This window comes from Psittacula echo (genome assembly GCF_963264785.1).
Source record: "Psittacula echo genome assembly, chromosome: 18".
In the NCBI taxonomy this organism is placed as follows: Eukaryota; Metazoa; Chordata; class Aves; order Psittaciformes; family Psittacidae; genus Psittacula; species Psittacula echo.
Genome location: NC_137754.1, coordinates 1,124,074 through 1,140,742, shown reverse-complemented (window position 1 = coordinate 1,140,742; position 16,669 = coordinate 1,124,074). Strand labels below are relative to the sequence as shown.

Genomic DNA, 16,669 nt, shown 5'->3' with positions numbered 1-16,669 from the left:
GGAGAGCTGCAAGCAAGGGAGCGCTGAGAATGACAAAGGCAGCCGAGCACTCACCCGCAGTCTGCGCGCCCGGGACCTCCCGCTCAGCTCCAGCCCAGGCTGGTCCTGCGGTGCCTGATCACTGCGGGCGCCTCCTCCGGCCCGCTGCACGTCCCGGGCTGCCAGGCCGCCTTGTCTTTGAAAGGTCACAGCCAGAGGACCTTGCAGTAAACATCAGGTGCTGATGGGAAGCTCTGTTCCAGCGTTGCCACCTCCTCCTCCTGCCTGCTCCTGGACCGGGAGCCCAGCATCCCCTGGCTGTGGGAGGGATGGGGCTGTCCTCCTGCTGCTGCTGGGAGTGCGGATGGGACAGGATGCTCCAGGGCAGCCGGGGACGGTGCTGCGCCTGCTGCATGGAGCTGGAAGGCTGCAGCCCAACTGCTCTGCTCAGCTCTACCCAGGTACCCACGTGGAGGGAAACAGGAGCCCTCCTCGGAGAGCAGCCTGGCACTTTAACCCTCCCCGCTCCATTAGTGCAAGGTGAGAGGGAGTGAGGGGTACCCAGGGGCCTCTCAGCCACTCTGACGCCTCTGCAGGCTGTGAGCCAGCTGGCAGTACCCCTGAATCCTTCTTCCTGTCCTCCCCCGAGAGGTGACAGTGTCCAAGCATGGTGCTCGCCCTCCCTGAGACCAAACACAGCCGCTTTGTGCTGGACTCAGCAAAACAAGTTCCGCTGAGCCACAGTATCCCTGGTCCCATGCCGGACATCTCAGTATCATGCTAAACCCCCAGGGCCAGCTGCTCTGTGTGTCCTTCCTGGACACGGCAGACACCATTCACTGAGGTCAGGCTGCGGGACAGCAGAGCCTTTCCCATGCCTGTGGCAGCAGCAGATGTCTCATGAGAGCAGTCAGCTGAGGAGACCGGCCAGAGCTGCCAAGTGTGACAGCTCCATCAGGCTCCTGTGACAGGCAGCATCCCGCTCTGAGCCCCAGGCTGCATGGCCAGGAGAGCACGGCACCAGGCTCAGAGCCCTGCTTCTGCAGAGATGTCAGTGGGGACAGAGTGGGCAGCAAACAGGAAGGAGTTCATGCGTAATGGCCTTTCTCTTACCCAAGGGTATGGGTGCTACTCTTTCATGTCCCCTGTGCTGCAGGTCTCTCTGGTCCTGCTTGCGGGATGCTGAAGGGTCCAGCCTCAGCCTCATCTGCCCCCCTGCTTCAGCATTGGTGGCCCTGGTCCTAGCAGTATCATGCACCCTTGCAGGACAACAGCTAGCTGTATCCATCACCTAGCTGTACACATCACCTAGCTGTACACACCACCTAGCTGTATTCATCACAGCTGCCCGCCAACACACCTTCTGCTGCATCAGCATTTCTCTCCACACTGCTCCCGCAGCGCCGGCTGCCAGCGCTCCCCAGCCTGCTCTGCCTGTACTTTTCCTGTCTCTGTTGCCAGTGCTGCAGCTCTAACTCCTCAACCCACAGGCACTGCTGGCATCCTCTCATGGTCATCTGGGATGCCCCTGTGCCCTGCAAAGCCTCGTGCTTCCCCTCTTCCCTCCTGCTTCAGGTGGGAAGGAGAATGAGCTGCAAAGAGGGCTGGAGTGGGGCTGAGGAGTCTCTTAAAGCACCCTGGAGCTGATGGGCCACGTCACCACAGACATGAAGGCAGGACCCTGTGGAAAAGCTGCTCTCAAACCTGAAAAGAAGTAATCCTGTTCGGGGAAGCCATGCTGTGGACCTGTACCCAGCAAGGGATGTACGGCTTTACCCGGTCCCTGGACACATGCCTCATGCCAGCAAGGACTCCAGCCTGAAGAAACAGTCAGTACTGTTCCTGCACCTTGAGCACAGCATCACCTCCTCCCGCTTCTTGCCATGCCTGTTATCAGGGTGCATCACCTCCAAATCACTTTTCTGCACAGGGCTCTGGCCGTCTAGTGGATGTGGGCTCAAAGGTAAAGCTCTATCTTTGCACGCTGTGTCGTTGGAGGCCTCCATTAAGAGGCCTTTTTGGATGTGGTCTGCTGGAGGTTAGCTCTAATGGATGTGGCAGTGCGGGAAAGGTGCTTGAGATGTAAACTTGTGCAGCCAATTATCCTAGAACAAACCCACAGTGAGAAAACTAAGTTTGCCAAGTGTTCCCTTTGGCGCTGGGCGGATTCCCTGGCACCCGACTTTGTGTCCCCCTCTGCCATCAGGGATGCTGGTAGCTCCATGGAGACAGCAGGCAGGGAGACCGGTGGTGCCACGCTCCTGAGGCGCACAGAGCGAGCGCTGACCCCAGCAGGGGCAGGGGAAGCCGCAGCCTCAGCGGCACCTTGTCCCCTTCCAGGGTGGCCTCAGGGCATCCCCGCAGGAGCTTTCCCCTGATCCCCGCACCGGGCGGTGTGGTGGGAGGATGCGCGGCGCGGAGGAGCGCGGAGGAGGGCGCAGCGCAGCGCGGCCCCGCCCGGCACGGCCCCGCCTGCCCGCAGCGGGGGTGCCGGAGCCGGGCCAGCACGGACCGCGCCGCAGCCATGGCCCGGGGCTCGCCCGCCGCCCGCCGCCGCCCCGCGCCGCGCCTGCTGGCAGCGCTCCTGGGTAAGGGGCTGCGGGGGGCTGCGGGACCCGCTCCGCCCCGCGCAGCGCCCGCATCCCCCGGGAGCGCCGCGGCTGCATCCCGCTTACAGCCGCTCCCCTGCGCCTTCCCGAGGCGGAGGGACCCTCGCTTCGCGCTCAGCTGCTTTGTATCCGGATTGCCCGCACCGCCAGGGATCGGACGCTGCTGCTCGGATGGATTTCCCCTGCACGGGCGCTAATGCAATGATCTCTGCTCTGCAGACGGCGAGTCCGAAGCACTGAGGATAAGTGACTTGTCCAAGGTGACTTCGCAGCCGAGTCCGAGAGCGGACTCTGAAGTCCTGGCTCCAGCCCCCTTGCCCTGCCTGCACCATCGCCAGAGCTTCCTCCTGCGAGCACTGCGGCTGCATCTTGCTTTGCCCTGCTCCGCTCTGCCGCTCTGTGAGCAGGGACCGCGGCTACCTGCCTGCTAACGTGAACCGGGGGAATAGCCGTAGGGAAGCGGTGCACTGCTTCAGCGCAGCCGCCAGCACGCCCGCCGACAGGTCATTGTCTTTACAGTTCGTTTTGTAAAACACCCATTTGCATGCGCTTCTCCGCGGCGCGGGGACGAGCCCACGCTGCAGGGCTCGGAGCATGATGCCCAGACCTGTGTCCAGGGATGCCCGAGCTCAACGGGTGCAGGGTGCAGGAGGGAGTTTGCAGCCGTCCCTTCCCCGCTGCAGCTCCTGGGGCTGGTTCCAAGCCACCTGCATCAGCCCTCATGCTCCGGCTGCACTTCAGCTCGTGTAGGTCACCCTTGTGTCCACGGGCACGGAAAGCCTGAAACCGAGGGCTGCCTCTGCAGCACTTGCTGTTGGGAAGCTCCTTTGAGAGGCATTTTAGAAGGCATCGTTCTTAAGTTTGCTTTAAGCAAGCTGGAGAGACGAAAGGACCTGTAAGTACCTGGCTCCCTGCAAGATTTGGATGCTGATTGAAAGTGCCTCCGTGGATAGAAGCAATGCAAGCTGCTTTTGGCACAGTGGTGGCAGTAGGGTGGTAGGAGAGACTCGGAGATGCTGCTTGACAGGGCACTTGGGGTTTGAGGTCCAGGGTGTGGAGATGGGAGCCTGGTCCTACAGATCACTCAGGTGGGCTGGGAGCCTGGAGGGAGAGGTGGAAAGAAGAGAGTGTCTGGGCAGGAGTCTGTGTCTGTGTTTTGGGATGCTGTGCTCTCCAGGGAGCAGTCGTGGGCTCCTGGCTGCACCAGGGACCTGGAGCACATCTTCTGCCCTCAGCGCCCATGGGAAGGGGCGGCCTGTGTGTTCTGTCCTAGAGCACACAGGGCTCAGGCTGGCCTGAGAGTTCCTTGCTTCTAACCTGGGTGGAGAGGAGCCTGACCATCCCACTGGGCATGGTTTGCTGTGTGTGCTGGGAGCTCACATGGATTTTTATGGCCAAGGAAAGTTTTCATAGAGGTGTTTTCTCGCAGATAGTGGAGGTGTCCTATGGCTTTTCAGGTGAATCATAAAATCATAGAATAGTTAGGGCTGGAAAGGACCTTAAGATCATCTAGTTCCAACCCCCGTGTACCCTTTCCATTTGGGCAGTGATTCTCAGACCAGGTTCATGATGGGCTGCAGGAAAAGCAAGCAGCTATGGGGGAAAGTCTTGCTCCAGGTCCTGGCCCAGGTTAGAGGACTATCGCTGCTGCTGCTGGGGCTGGGTCCCATGTTGCAGTACTAAGCACATAGCTCAGTGGCTCTGGGACTCTCTGTGGGGCTTGCCCCAGAGGCTTACCCTTAGCAAGAGGCTCTGACAGCAGCAAGTGGCTGCTCCCCGGTGCTGCTTCGCTATCTCTTGGTGAAAGCTGGTCCCTGCAGGCATGGGAGGTGGTCTGGAGCCCCCGGAGGGGCTTGCCCTGCGTGCTGAAGGCTGGGGCTCGTGGGGTGGGAAGTACAGCAGCTTTGGGCACATGGACAAGTGGCAGCTGGAGTGACAGGTCCAGTCAGCAGCCTCCCAGCCTCCCGACGTCTTTTCCTCTGTGCTTTATTTAGAGGTAACATATCAATTCTGTCTTCCTGAGACCACAGCATGACAGGAAGAAGATCAGCCTCCGCTTACCCCACGCATTCAATTCAGATTGCGTTCATGACGTTGTAATGGTGGCAGACAGGATTAAAAGTGTCACAAGCTGCAAGGCATCGACTTTCCTGTAAGTAACTGTCAGCTTGCAGCACCCTGCCTGCTCAGGCGTACCTGCAGAGCCAGGCATCCCTCTGCTAAGTCTTACTCCAGGTAGCAGCATGGCTCCCCAGGGATGCTCCTGGCTGTGAAGTCCCTCTGTAGCATCCGCAGGGCTGCTCTCTGAGCCTGACAACTGCAGGTGACCTCCTTGTGGTGGGAACCACCCCCTGATGGTAGCTAAAGCCTCTGGAAGGGAATGAAAAGTGCTTCTTTATAAAGTTAAGTAACTCCTCGCCTGCAGTGCTTGCAATGCAGCACTGCAGCAGGGCTAGAAGCCCAGGATGCGGGGCTCTTGGGCTTGGCTTGGGCTGTGATGTGCCTGGGGAATTGTTAGCACAGGCATGTGTGGGAGAATAAACCAGCAGCTGAAGCAGCTTCAGAGAGATAGGAATCTGAAGCTGAGGGCAGCATATCCAAGTTAGGGTCTTAGTGGAGCTGCGGACCAGCTTATAGCTGCAGGGAGAGCTGTCCCCAATGTGTTTTGGTTGTCCAAGTGCCCAGGGAAAGCTTTGTAAAGGTGGCTGAGGTCTGGGAAAGGGCAGGGCAATACTTGCTGGGTTGTACCACAGCTTGGCCATAACACATCATACAAGCAGAAACCGGGCTCTGGTCTGATGGGGAATGGGGCTGCTGTCCTGGCCCGGAGCAGAGCATCCCTGTGCCCCCTGGAAAGGGTTTGTGTGGACACTGCTGCCCAGTCTGGTACACAGGGGAGCAGTGCATGGTGCCTTGCATGGGACCTGGAGCATTGAGGCACAGTTGGGCTTGTACCTGCTGCTGGGTGCGTTTCTCCTGCTGACAGGAGAAGAGGGAGAGCTGCGTTCTGCAGCTTGAAGGTCATCCCTGTTTACCACGGGAGATAGGCTCTGCACAGCAGGCTGAGGGGTCCGGGGGCCGCCCGGGCTGCGAGGAGCTGCGCTGCACAGCAATGCCAATCAGTGCTCCAGCTCCCCGCTTAAAGAGCACAGAGCTCTGCTTTGCTTCGGGTGCTTCTCTCCCCATTGAAGGTTTAGCTGGAGGCCTGTGGATAACATGCAAATCAGGGCTTTCATTTGCACACTTCATTCGTGGTGATATTATGGTTCTCTTTGAATCCGTGCTGCCTCTGTGGGTTCTTCAGGAACAGGTCCCCTATCTCTGCCTAAAGCTGAGACAGGCACGTTTGCGTCTGCCATGGCAAAGTGAATGAGGGGTGACAAACCCATCCCTGGGCTACGGGAGGGGAGCTGAGCTCATGCCCCTCATGCTAAGGCTGTGAGGCGTAGGAGGAGGATGCCGTGGGTCCCTGGTGGAGCTGGGAGCAGGACCTAAGGGGTGATGGCTGCATCCCGCTGCCTGCCATGTGCTCCCTGAGAGGAATCCCCCACTGTCACTGGTGCTCCAGCTGAGACCAGGCTGCAGGGGGGGAAACGTTGTCCCTCCCATGTGCCTTCCTCCTCCCTGCCCCATCTTTCCCCAGGTACACGTCCACAGCAAAGCCCGGCACAGGCTGGGCTGCATCCCGGTTCCTGATGCAACAGGCTGCACTTCACACTGGTGCCATGTCCTCACTGTCTCCTCCCCTCTCCCTGCCAGGTTTGCATGTCTTCGCCCTCGCCTTTGCCTTGGAGGTGTCAGTGGGGAAGACCAACACTGTAATGGCTCTGAATAACTCCAATGTCCTGCTGCCCTGCACCTTCAGCACCTGCATAGGCTTCCAGGACCTGGTCTTCACGTGGTATTTCAACTCGACAGAGATGGTGGGTGGCTCTCTGGGCTTTGTCTCTGTTTTATAGGCAGGTTCTTCTGTAATTCCTGGTTCTTGCGGAGTTCCCTTTCTCCTCTTACAGGATGCCTGCTCCTCCAGCTCCTGGGGGGACAGGGCTGTGCCAACAGGGGGACCCAAACACCTTGGCACATCTGTGCTTCTGGCACAAAGCTGTTCTGCTGCCCACATTTAATGTAAATTGACTGTTTACGGGCAAGTCTGCCCTTCTTCCTGCACTTGCTCTGCAATACTAAAGGTTTTGGATTTGCTCTTCAACTCCTTATCAGGAGGGCTGGTTTAGAGCAGGTCCTGCAGCCCTGTATATCCCTGCAGCAAGGGGGTTCTCTGCCCTGGGGTTCTCCCATCCTTTGCATGGTCTGTAACACCGCTGCAGGGCAGGGCAGGTTGATCTCTTGCTTCCACAGCCCTGTGGGCTGTGTGTCAGGCTCCCCTCCACAGCCATTCCTGCTTTACTGGGGCGTGCGGGGACACTGACACGTTGTGTCCGTGTGTGCAGAGCACTGGCAGGAGGCCTTGGGCCTTTCCCTCACTTGGGACTGTTGGGAGCCCATCCGATGCCACATCCTGCATCCCTGCCCCTGCAGATTTACCACGGCAAGATAAAGAGCAAAGCCTCGGAGCCCTTGCTGGTGGCACGCAACCCACGCGTCGAGTTTGTCGGCTCGACAACCAAGAAGGACAACAACATCTCCATTCTCCTGAAGAACGTGGACTTCAGCGACGCTGGGAAATACACGTGCCACGTCAAGAACCCCAAGGAGAAGAACGCGCAGCACAACGCCACCATCTTCCTCACGGTGGTCCAGAAAAGTAAGTGCTGGCCAGGGCTCTGGTGCCCCGCGAGTGGCACTGGGACAGTGGGGATGCAGACGCGCACTGACCCCATCCTGGGTGTGGAGGTGCATGGGGTGTCCTGGCTTCTTGGAGGTAGTTGGCATCCCCGCAGGGCAAAGGTTGGCCTCGTGCCCCTCTGTGTGGGTCCGTAGTTCCTTTGTGGGGGGGATCGTGCAGTTGGGAGCTCCCTGCTCCCATCCTGAGGCCCCTCAGCACCTTCTCTCCTGCAGTGGTGGAGGCAGACAACACTGTGACGCTCATCATCGTGGGCGTTGTGGGGGGGCTCATTGGCCTCCTCATCCTCTTCATGCTCATCAAGAAGGTCGTCCTGTTCATCATCAAGAAGACTCAGGATGGGAAGTGAGTGCGGGTCCCAGCACCCTTTGCTGTGTGCTGCTGTGGGGCAGGGCTGCAGGGGGTCGTGCAGAGAGGGGCTGGGGGGCAGGGGTTGTGAGCTGCCTGTGTGCCCTTCCGCAGGAAGGAATGCCTCGTGAGCTCGTCGGGGAACGACAACACGGAGAACGGCTTGGCTGGCTCCAAGGCGGAACAAAAAGCACCACCAAAGGCATGAAGCAGCGGCACCCAGTGCCCTGGCCTGCCCCGCAGCAGGGACAGGGCAGGGGCCCAAGCCTTTCCCTTTTGTTTTCTTTCCAAACTGCCAATGCTTGAGACATGTTTATTACACACGTGCCTGCAACCTGCACTGCTTCTTGGAAAAGACTTGGGCTGCCCTGGGGACTGGGAGCTTCTTGTGGATTCGGACTGGGATGCTGCCGGGACAGAGGGAGCTGCCTGCTCGGCAATGAGTGAAGGCAAGAGGGTGCTGGGCAGGCAGGGAAGGGGCTGGGGAGTACCGGGGGTGCTGTGCTGCTCGCGGGGTGGTGGCTGGTGCCCAGGGGTCCCGGCGTGCCTGGGGGTAGAGGCTGCGAGGAGCTTGGGGTGTCTTTGTGTGAGTGGCAATGCGGAGCTGGGGCAGGCAGGAGCTGCCTGCCTTGTGCAGAGTGTGTCTGGAGCAGAGCAAGAGTGCACAAAGCTCGCCACAGAGGCAGAGGCTCCTGCCTTTGCTGTATTTCATGTGGGTCCGGCACAGCAGGAAGGGAGGAAGCAGGGCTGATGCAGCAGGGCTTGGCTTCAGCTCTCGTAAGCACACTTGAGAAGCAAATCAGTGACCATCAGGGCTGTCATCTGGTCCCTGCAGGGGCTGGGTGCTGTGCTCCCACCATGGGGCAGGCTGGTTCCTCCTATGCAGGGCTGTGGGGACCAGCGGCTGGGGCTGGTCACGTCAAGGGGTCACTGCTGGCTGCAGTGGGGTGAAGGTCCATGTTTCACACCCTGTGTAGGGCCATACCCCAGGGGCAGCGGAGGCCTTCTCAGGGGTGCTCCCTGGGTTTGTGCTGCTGCTCCTGCTCCTCCTCCCCTCTTTAAAGCCTGTCACTCAGCACACTCAGAGCAGCGATGCTGCCAATGCTGCCTCGCCAAGGCTCAACTTGTTCCACGGAGGGTTTTTGTATTAGACTCCAGTGGGAACGCAGCCGATGGCGTTTCCCCATCACCCAAGGAAAACTGTGGCACTCCATCTGTAACGCAGGGAGCAGGGAGCACAGTGGAGCCCTGGCGAGGGGAGCGATGCTAGGGCTGTGCCAGCCCACTCCTGGGCCTCCCACTGGCCCGCTGGGTGACCTTGGGCAAGTCACTCTGCCTCTCCATGCCTCAGTTTCCCCATCTGTAAAATGGGGATAATAACACTGCTCTACCTCACAGGGGTGGTTGTGAGGCTTCCTTGGCTGTCATTTGTGAAGTGCTTTGAAATCCTCGGGTGAGGGCAGCCACAGAAAGCCAAAAGGGGACCTGCAGTGGGGACTTGGGCAGCCCAGCCGCCTTCCTAAGGGCTTTAGTGGGACATGAGACATGAAGAAAATGAGCTGCTCCTACAGTTGAAGGTGGCAATGTCCTTTATAATGCGATTTGTTCCCTATTCCTCTTTTATTTGTGGGTGGCTGTTGGTGAAGCTGCAGGGCAGGCAGCTCCCCCATCCCCATTTGATATTGGGAATCACAGCTGAGCCATGCCCCCAGCTGCAGGTGCACTGACAGAGGTGCCGGAGCGGAAGGTAGGTGAGGATTCAGTGGGCAAGGCAAACAAGGTGCTACCTTCTCTGGTGACTATTGTGGGGAGGTCAGGGCTGCTTATGGGGTGGTGGCACAGGGAGCACCCTGCAGCCTTCACCATGGGGCAGCCCATCTGTAAACTGGGGACAGTAAATCTGACCTACCTCACAGGAGGTGTGAGGCTCCCTGCATGGCTTTGCAAAGTGCTCTGTAAATGCAAAGTCTTGTTAACGCACCATTGTCATACATGAGAGTCTGGGCAGGAAGGCTGAGACCTCCTGGCTGCCCCAACAGAACCCCAGCCCATCCTTGGAGGAGACCTTCTGTGAGGGAGGATGCTGAGGGGAGGAAAGGACTTTTATAAAGACCTATTTTTAGCTGTCCCAACCTGTTGGCCTTTTTTAGCTGGTATCTGGACGCAGTTCCACTTACCACAGGATATGCAATGCTGTTCTATGCATGGATTACTCCTCTGGCTTGATGGAAACAGCCAACGTAAGCACTTCTTGACACGTAGCTCTATATGCATATGTGTGCGGGTGCTGTCCACAGCAGGGGGGCTCCGGGTTGCTTTGGGTCCCAGCTCCTGTGGGGCTCCTGCTGTCACAAGGGCTTTGGGGGTGTATGGGGGAGAGGGCCCTGCTGGAGGTGTGTGCTGCAGCAGACACGTATGTGTATCAGCATATCTAAATCCATGTAGGAGATGCCTGTGAGTAAACACAGGGTGTGTATGACATGCTGTGTGGTGACAGCACGTTTTGCACTGTAGAGGTTTAGCTAGCTTTGCCTTGAATGAAATAAACTTTACGTTTAACAGAGAAACTAAAGCCTGGGTTGCTGTACGTGTTCAGGCTCCCTCTGGGCACGCTGCATTGCAGGCCCTGCGCCGAGGCAGAGCTGCAGTGATTCCCATGTGTGCTGAGCTCTGGCCGTGTTTAGAGGGTGCCTGGGGGTATTTCCCAGGGGAAAAGGCTTTGAGTGTGGCTGCCTGGAAAGCAGGATCCTTCCCTACCATGTTGCATGGGAATGGTCCCTATTTCTAGTGGGGTTGGAGCTATGCTAGAAAGAGTTGATTTAAGGGAATGCCTGATGTCCATGTTTGTTTCCAGCTGTTTAAACTGGCCCCATTCTGACCAGCCTGAGTGGCTGAGGTCCATGTGCAAGAACAGTTTGTTCGCAAGAGTCAGCAGATAAAACCCTGCCCTGTGCTGGGAAAGCAGCTCCTGCAGAACACTGGGTACTGTGAGAAACACCCTTGCAAACAAGAGGGGACAGAGCCTTCAGAGGCTGCGTAAAAACACAAACACTCTCTTTTAATGGGGTTATTCCATAGCACAAATCTCACTTCTCTCTGTAGAACAGTAGTGAGCAAAGAGCAGCTTCGCCCTGCAGAAGCCTTCCTGCCCCAGCAGGGTCAGCTCTGGGTAATAAATTAATCTTTCTGCGGAAGGAGCTTGAGCTGCTCAGGTTCCTCCATGGTATCAGTGGACGTTGCTCCGAGCCGCCCTTTGCCTCCTTGGCTGGCCTCTGGTGTGCTAAATCACAGCCCGGCAGTGAGGGCTTGGGAGGCACCGCTCACTTTGTGATGCCAGAGCTGAGGCAGCCAAGCATGTAGGGATGGGGAGGGAGGCACGGAGGGGGGGGGGAAGGACCTGTCCCAGCAGGTCTCAGAGCTCCGACTGGAATGGGAGAGAGAAGAAGTGGTGAGATTTGAAAGGGCATCTGAAACCAGGAGCACAGAATCACATCCCTAAGGAGCCGGCTCCGCTCCATGCAGAGCCCAAGGGTGCCCTTCCCCACCACCCCCAAGCCCCCTGTGCTAGAGCAGCCGCAGGCAGCGGTGCAGCACTGACCCTCCGCACGGCGTAGATCCAGTTGAGGTAGGCACGGACGCTGGTGTAGACTCCGGGCATGCTGGGGCTGCCACAGCCCTCGCCCCAGCTCACAATGCCCACCACTTGCCAGTGCTTGCCTGAGTAGAGCAGGGGCCCTCCGCTGTCTCCCTGCAAAGGATAAACCATCAAAGGGCCCCCATTCCCAGCACATTGGGTACCAGTGCTCATGGCTGCAGCTCTCCCAGCGCTGCAAGGAGCTATTTCCTTGACCGGAACCAACCTGGCACGTGTCCACGCCGCCTTGGGGCAGGCCAGCACACAGCATCTTCTCGGTGACCTCGCCGTGGTAGGCAGCCACGTTGCAGCTCTCCTCATCAATGAGTTTCACCTCTGCCTGCTGCAGGACCTCAGACAGTTTGCCTGCACACAGAGTGGTGCCTCAGAGGAGACCCTGGAGGGAGCCCACCGGCCCTCATCCTGCGAGTGGTGCTGGGGGCACTGTCCCACTCACCGTGCTTCTGCGTGTAGCCCCAGCCTATCACCCACAGGGGTGTGCCTGGCACCAGCTCCTCGTCGAAATAGGGCAGGCAGATGGCCTTGCTGCTGTCTGGAATGGGGACAGGAAAGGCAGGAGATGACTGAGGAGGGCTGTGGGGAAGCCAGAGCCATGCACCACTGGGCACCCAGCTCCCTCCTCATACGTGTCCCTCTGCACTGCTGCTTGATGCCCACTCAGCTCCTAGCCTGCTTATGGGGCTCTTGCTCCGAGGAGGTACGTGCCATAACTCACCTGAGACATGCAGGGGAGACTGCAGCTTCACCAGAGCAATGTCATTGTCCTTGGGAGACGTGGGCATCTCCCCAGCCAGGAAGACCTTCTCCACAGCGAGGGTGCTGGTGCCTGAGAGGAGGTTGGAGCCGGCCTTCACACGCCAGCTCTGAACAATGGGGTTGTTCCTGCACACAGACATGCCTGTTATTGCTCCCCTCTTCCCTCCCACCGCAGGGACAGGCAGCAGAGCCTTGCCTATACAGTGCCCTGCTCAGCATCATTGCACCAAGGGGCACAAAGCCATGTGAATTACAGGAGCACACGGTTTAAACCCAGGCATCGAGGAGCCGACTCACTTGAAGCAGTGCGCTGCCGTCAGGATCCAGCTGCGGTCGATGATGCTGCCCCCACAGATATGCTCCTTCTTGTACTGCAGGCTCACCTGCCACGGCCAAGCCTCGATGGTGGCTGCACTCCCCCCCAGCACACGTGGAGTCCTTATGCTCTCCCCACAGCCTTCTGCCGGGTGGCAGATCAACAAAGCAGCTGGTTAGCTGCAGCGGTGGGGAGGGAGAGAGCATTGCTCTGCCCTCCTCTGTGCTCAGGTAAGTGGGGACAGAGGCCCCCGAGAGCCTCGTGACACTGTCTGCAACCCCTTTGTGGGGCACTCGGCACACCCCTTTTTGTTCTCTGTTTGCACATCATCCCTGGGCTTGCTGAAATAGGTTCATCCATTCCTTGCCTTCTCCAGCCCACCAAGTAGATTAGTTTAATCAGCATAATTCAACAGCGAAAGTAAACCCATCCCAGCAGCTGGTTAAGCCTCTTTTAGGTGTTCCATGTCTGGGAGGTTTACATTGGCTTAGCAAGGAGGTGAGCAGTAACGAAATCCAACTTTTCTCATGCAAATCCTCAGTGTGGGAATCAGGGAGGGCCAGGGCTTGGGCCACATCTGAGCAATTGCGGCCGCAGCGCAGCACATGGGGACGTGCCGGGAATGGGGAGGTGGAGTGGCACGAGGTGCAAACAGTGCCATGATACTTACTGGAACAGAAGAGTGAAACAACCGCTCCAGAGAGGCATTTCCTGGGAGAGGGAGGAAAAGGGCTGGGGTCAGTGGAGGAGAGGCAGGACGAGGGGCACGGCGGCCACCTCCTGCACAGCCCCATCGCTCACCGGCCTGGCTCGGGCATCTGGAGGCTGCCGTTCCTCAGCACGACCTCGCGGGGAGGCAGGGGCTGCCCGGTGCCTGCTTCCACCCCTGTGAACGTGGGGTTGCTGAAAGACACGGGGGGAGGCTGGGTGAGCCAGCGCAGCGGGTGCGTGGTCCCAGCACAGCACCAGTGTGCACTGCACAGGCACTGCTGCCTCAGCACCTCCGGGAGCACGGACACCCAGTGGGCTGCGCTCACACTGAGCCAGAGATGGCCTAACTCAACCTTTACAAATAGGTCCTAAATGTTTGCCTGTGGCTCCAACAAAGAGTGGGTGAGCAAGGGAGGAAGCAGGAGCGTAGGAAGGGAATGTGGACCCCTGCCAGCAAGCAAGAGAAAGACTCACAGAAAATGGGGGTTCTGGGGACAGGGACACAGGGATGCCAAAAGAGGCATCCCTGAAGGGCCAGGGCAGGATGTGGAGACCTGGCACTGAGTTCAGGACCAGGGACAGGAGCGCACTGGAGGAGTCGTGGAATGGTTTGGGTGGGAAGGGATCATCCAATTCCAGCCCCTGCCATGGACAGGGACACCTTCCACTAGACCAGGAGTACCCAGATCTCAGCTGTAACCAGCTTTAGGTGAATGCAGTGCTCCAAGCCTGCTGCTAGCTCAGGGCAGTGCAGAGGCAGATACAGGTGTGTTTATGGAGCTTAATTGCAAATACAAGGACCCAGCCCTGCCCTCCCACACCCCGGCCAAGTGCTGCTCTCATGGGGCTTTAAAAAGGGAGCGCAGGGCATGGTGTTCCCCCCCAGATGGGTTCTGTATGTACTGCAAGGAGGGGCTGCTTTGGTGAGGTGAGTGCTTGTCATGGCTACCCATAAGGAGGTGGGGTGAGGAGTAGGAAGAGGGCAGGGGATGGAGCAGGGACACTGGGAACAGTGCTATGTTTGTGTGGGAAGCTGCCAGGGCTTCTATCACAGAGACCAGCCAGCTCCGAGGCATGTACAGAGCACTCTGTGTCCTGGGGATGGGTGGAAACCATTAGTGCAGGGCTCTGAGTGCTTTATGAGTAAATAGAGCCCCACTCAAAAAGAGCTTTTATGGGAGAGGATGGAGAAAGCAGCCATGTACCTCCTGTAGCCCATTTGCTCGCAGGCTGCTTTTGCCAGCATCGGGTTGAAGTGGTCATGGCAGATGCAGAACCAACCTCCAGTGTTCCTGTTAAGCACCTGCAGGATGGATCTGTCTTTGGAAACACGGGCTGGAGACAGACACAAAGGCAGCTTTGTCATGGGTGACTCTGGCAGGCAGCAGCCATGCCCCTTTGGAGCCCAAGCAGGGTGTCCTGGGCTCACCCCCGGCTAGTGGCCCCTCAGGGACCCACTGGGGACAGTTGGCCTCATCCTCGCCATGCACACAGTCCACCTGCCCATCACAGACTTGCTGCAGCGGCACCAGCTTCAGGGGCTGTTTGCAGAAGAAGTAGTGTTGGTCCAGGTAAACCTTGACTGTGAGAAAGGGGGGGTTCAGCAAGAAGGTCCCAGCCAAGCCCTGGGTCCAGAGCTACGTTTGCTGTGCAAAAGGAGCAGGGAGAGGAGAGCAGGAGCCATACCCAGGAACCCGACTGCAACCAGGCAGGCGAGGGTGAGCACCACTGCCAGGACCAGGATGCCGATCCGCTTGAAGGACTGCAGGGATGTGGAGGCTTTGCGTCTCGGGCTGGGACCTGCAACACAAAGGAGCGTGGCCCTGCGTCGCCTGCCCCAGCCCGGCAGCACTCGTGCCCCCAGCTCCCACAGATATTACCTCTGCCATTGAGCCGCTCGGAGGCTAAATCCTGCAAACCAGAGGGGGAAAGCAGTTATCGAGCTGAAACTTCAGCAAGAAGCAGCTGGCGGGTGGCAGGGTCTGTAGGAGTGTGGCTAGCTGGTCCCATGGCAGTTCCCATGCCAAGTGCAGAGATAACAGGGATCAGCCACCCCAGAGAAAGCAGAGGATCAGCTAAGCCTGGGCAGGCACAGAGGCTGGCTCAAGGTCCCTGGGGTGGATTAGCAGGGGAAATGCCTCAACCTACATCGGAGGTTGTTTTAGAGCTGCTGAAGATGGAGGTGGCAGCAGGGGGGTGGCATGTCCTGGTGCAACACTTGACTCTGTTGCCACCCAGCATCACCGGCTGTGTTGCTCCTTTGAACACTCTCTGTGCAATTCCAGTAACTGGTTATTAAAGTTATAGAATTACTGTCATTAATGCACCAGGGGCTTAAAAAGTCATAGGTGTTATGAAAGCACTTTCTGATGTGCCAAGAAGCTCTGAGTCAAAATAGAAGTGATGGCACCCAGACATGTCACCATGGGGGGGTATATTCTCTGACCGGCCCAGTGTGGGGTCAGAAACTGAGTGGCACAGCCCGAGTCCTCCCTGGCACGCTGCTGGGGAAACCAGCCTGGCCCATGGGAGGGAAGGCTGTGCTGCTGCTAGGACACGCAGTAAACACAGCCTGGGAGCAGTCAGCGCAGGAGGAAGTGGTGAAAGAGGCATTGATCCCACTTGATCTCTTCAAAATCATTTTCTTGTAAGAGCTACTCATGCGGGAGATGTCCAACTGCAGTAGGAGAGGTCCCGTGAGCTGCACCAGGCAGCCGCTGCCTCTCATCCTCAGGGGGTTGGTGCTAGGCAAAGATGAGAGCCCCTTTGGGGAGTTTGAGCTGGGCACTGTATGTTTCTGTGGCCTTGTTTTGCAGCTATGCTCGTGCTGTGCTGTTGAGCTGCTTCCTGACAGCCCGTGCTTTCCCCCTGAATGCCCTTCTAGCCCTGAGAGGGCTCTTCTCCTCCGCTCTGGAGTCTACCACACAGGTAAGAGGAGCTGCTGCTGCGCTTCAGGAGCACACACTTGTCTCTGGGCTGGAGCAATTGCGTTTGTTGTCTCAAATGAGAGCAGTGGCCCCTGTGCCACTGCAGGGCTTGGAGATAGGGCTTTGAAGAACAGCGGTGCCATGGGACCAGGATGCGGTCAGACTCCAGCCCAAGGCAGGTAGGAGGGAGGGATGGAGCCCTCCCTCTGGTCACTGTGTTTGGGCATGTTTAGTCATGCACAAAGACTTTATTTGCAGGATTTTACAGGCGAGTGACAAGCGATTATTTGTGGGTTAACATACAGAGATAGCTTGGATTTCACGTGCTGCTAGCTCAGCCATCACTGCCTCTCCATCGCAGCCCTGCTGCATGGCTTGGGCTCCCAGTTTTGGCTGCTCCCCAGCCTGGGAACAAGAAGTGTAGGAGAGGACTGGATCCAGCCTGTGCTGACAGGGCTGTGGGCATGTGGCTGTGCCCCAGTGTGGAGCCATCTGGCTCTTCAGGAGGTGCCAGGGGCCTCTCTCCAAACAGCCAGGCTCATCTGGCACTGATGCTGAGCACGGGCA

At 58.3% G+C, this 16,669-nt stretch overlaps 2 protein-coding genes across 2 annotated transcripts; one reads left to right on the top strand and one right to left on the bottom strand.

Moving 5' to 3' along the window:
* Positions 1 to 2,503: 2,503 nt before the first annotated feature.
* On the top strand, positions 2,504 to 7,945 carry SCN4B (sodium voltage-gated channel beta subunit 4; the record flags this gene model as incomplete). Its single annotated transcript, XM_080631613.1, has 5 exons — positions 2,504 to 2,567; positions 6,348 to 6,511; positions 7,125 to 7,350; positions 7,605 to 7,734; positions 7,852 to 7,945. 5 exons carry the CDS (start codon positions 2,504 to 2,506, stop codon positions 7,943 to 7,945), a joined length of 678 nt encoding a protein of 225 aa, XP_080487739.1.
* A 3,204-nt stretch (positions 7,946 to 11,149) lies between these two features.
* TMPRSS4 (transmembrane serine protease 4) lies at positions 11,150 to 15,416 on the bottom strand (the record flags this gene model as incomplete). The annotated part of the gene is made up of 13 exons (XM_080631630.1): positions 11,150 to 11,161; positions 11,336 to 11,485; positions 11,598 to 11,737; positions 11,829 to 11,924; positions 12,108 to 12,274; positions 12,446 to 12,608; positions 13,135 to 13,175; positions 13,266 to 13,367; positions 14,381 to 14,510; positions 14,605 to 14,757; positions 14,862 to 14,975; positions 15,056 to 15,086; positions 15,324 to 15,416. 13 exons carry the CDS (start codon positions 15,414 to 15,416, stop codon positions 11,150 to 11,152), a joined length of 1,392 nt encoding a protein of 463 aa, XP_080487756.1.
* Between the last annotated feature and the right edge of the window lie 1,253 nt (positions 15,417 to 16,669).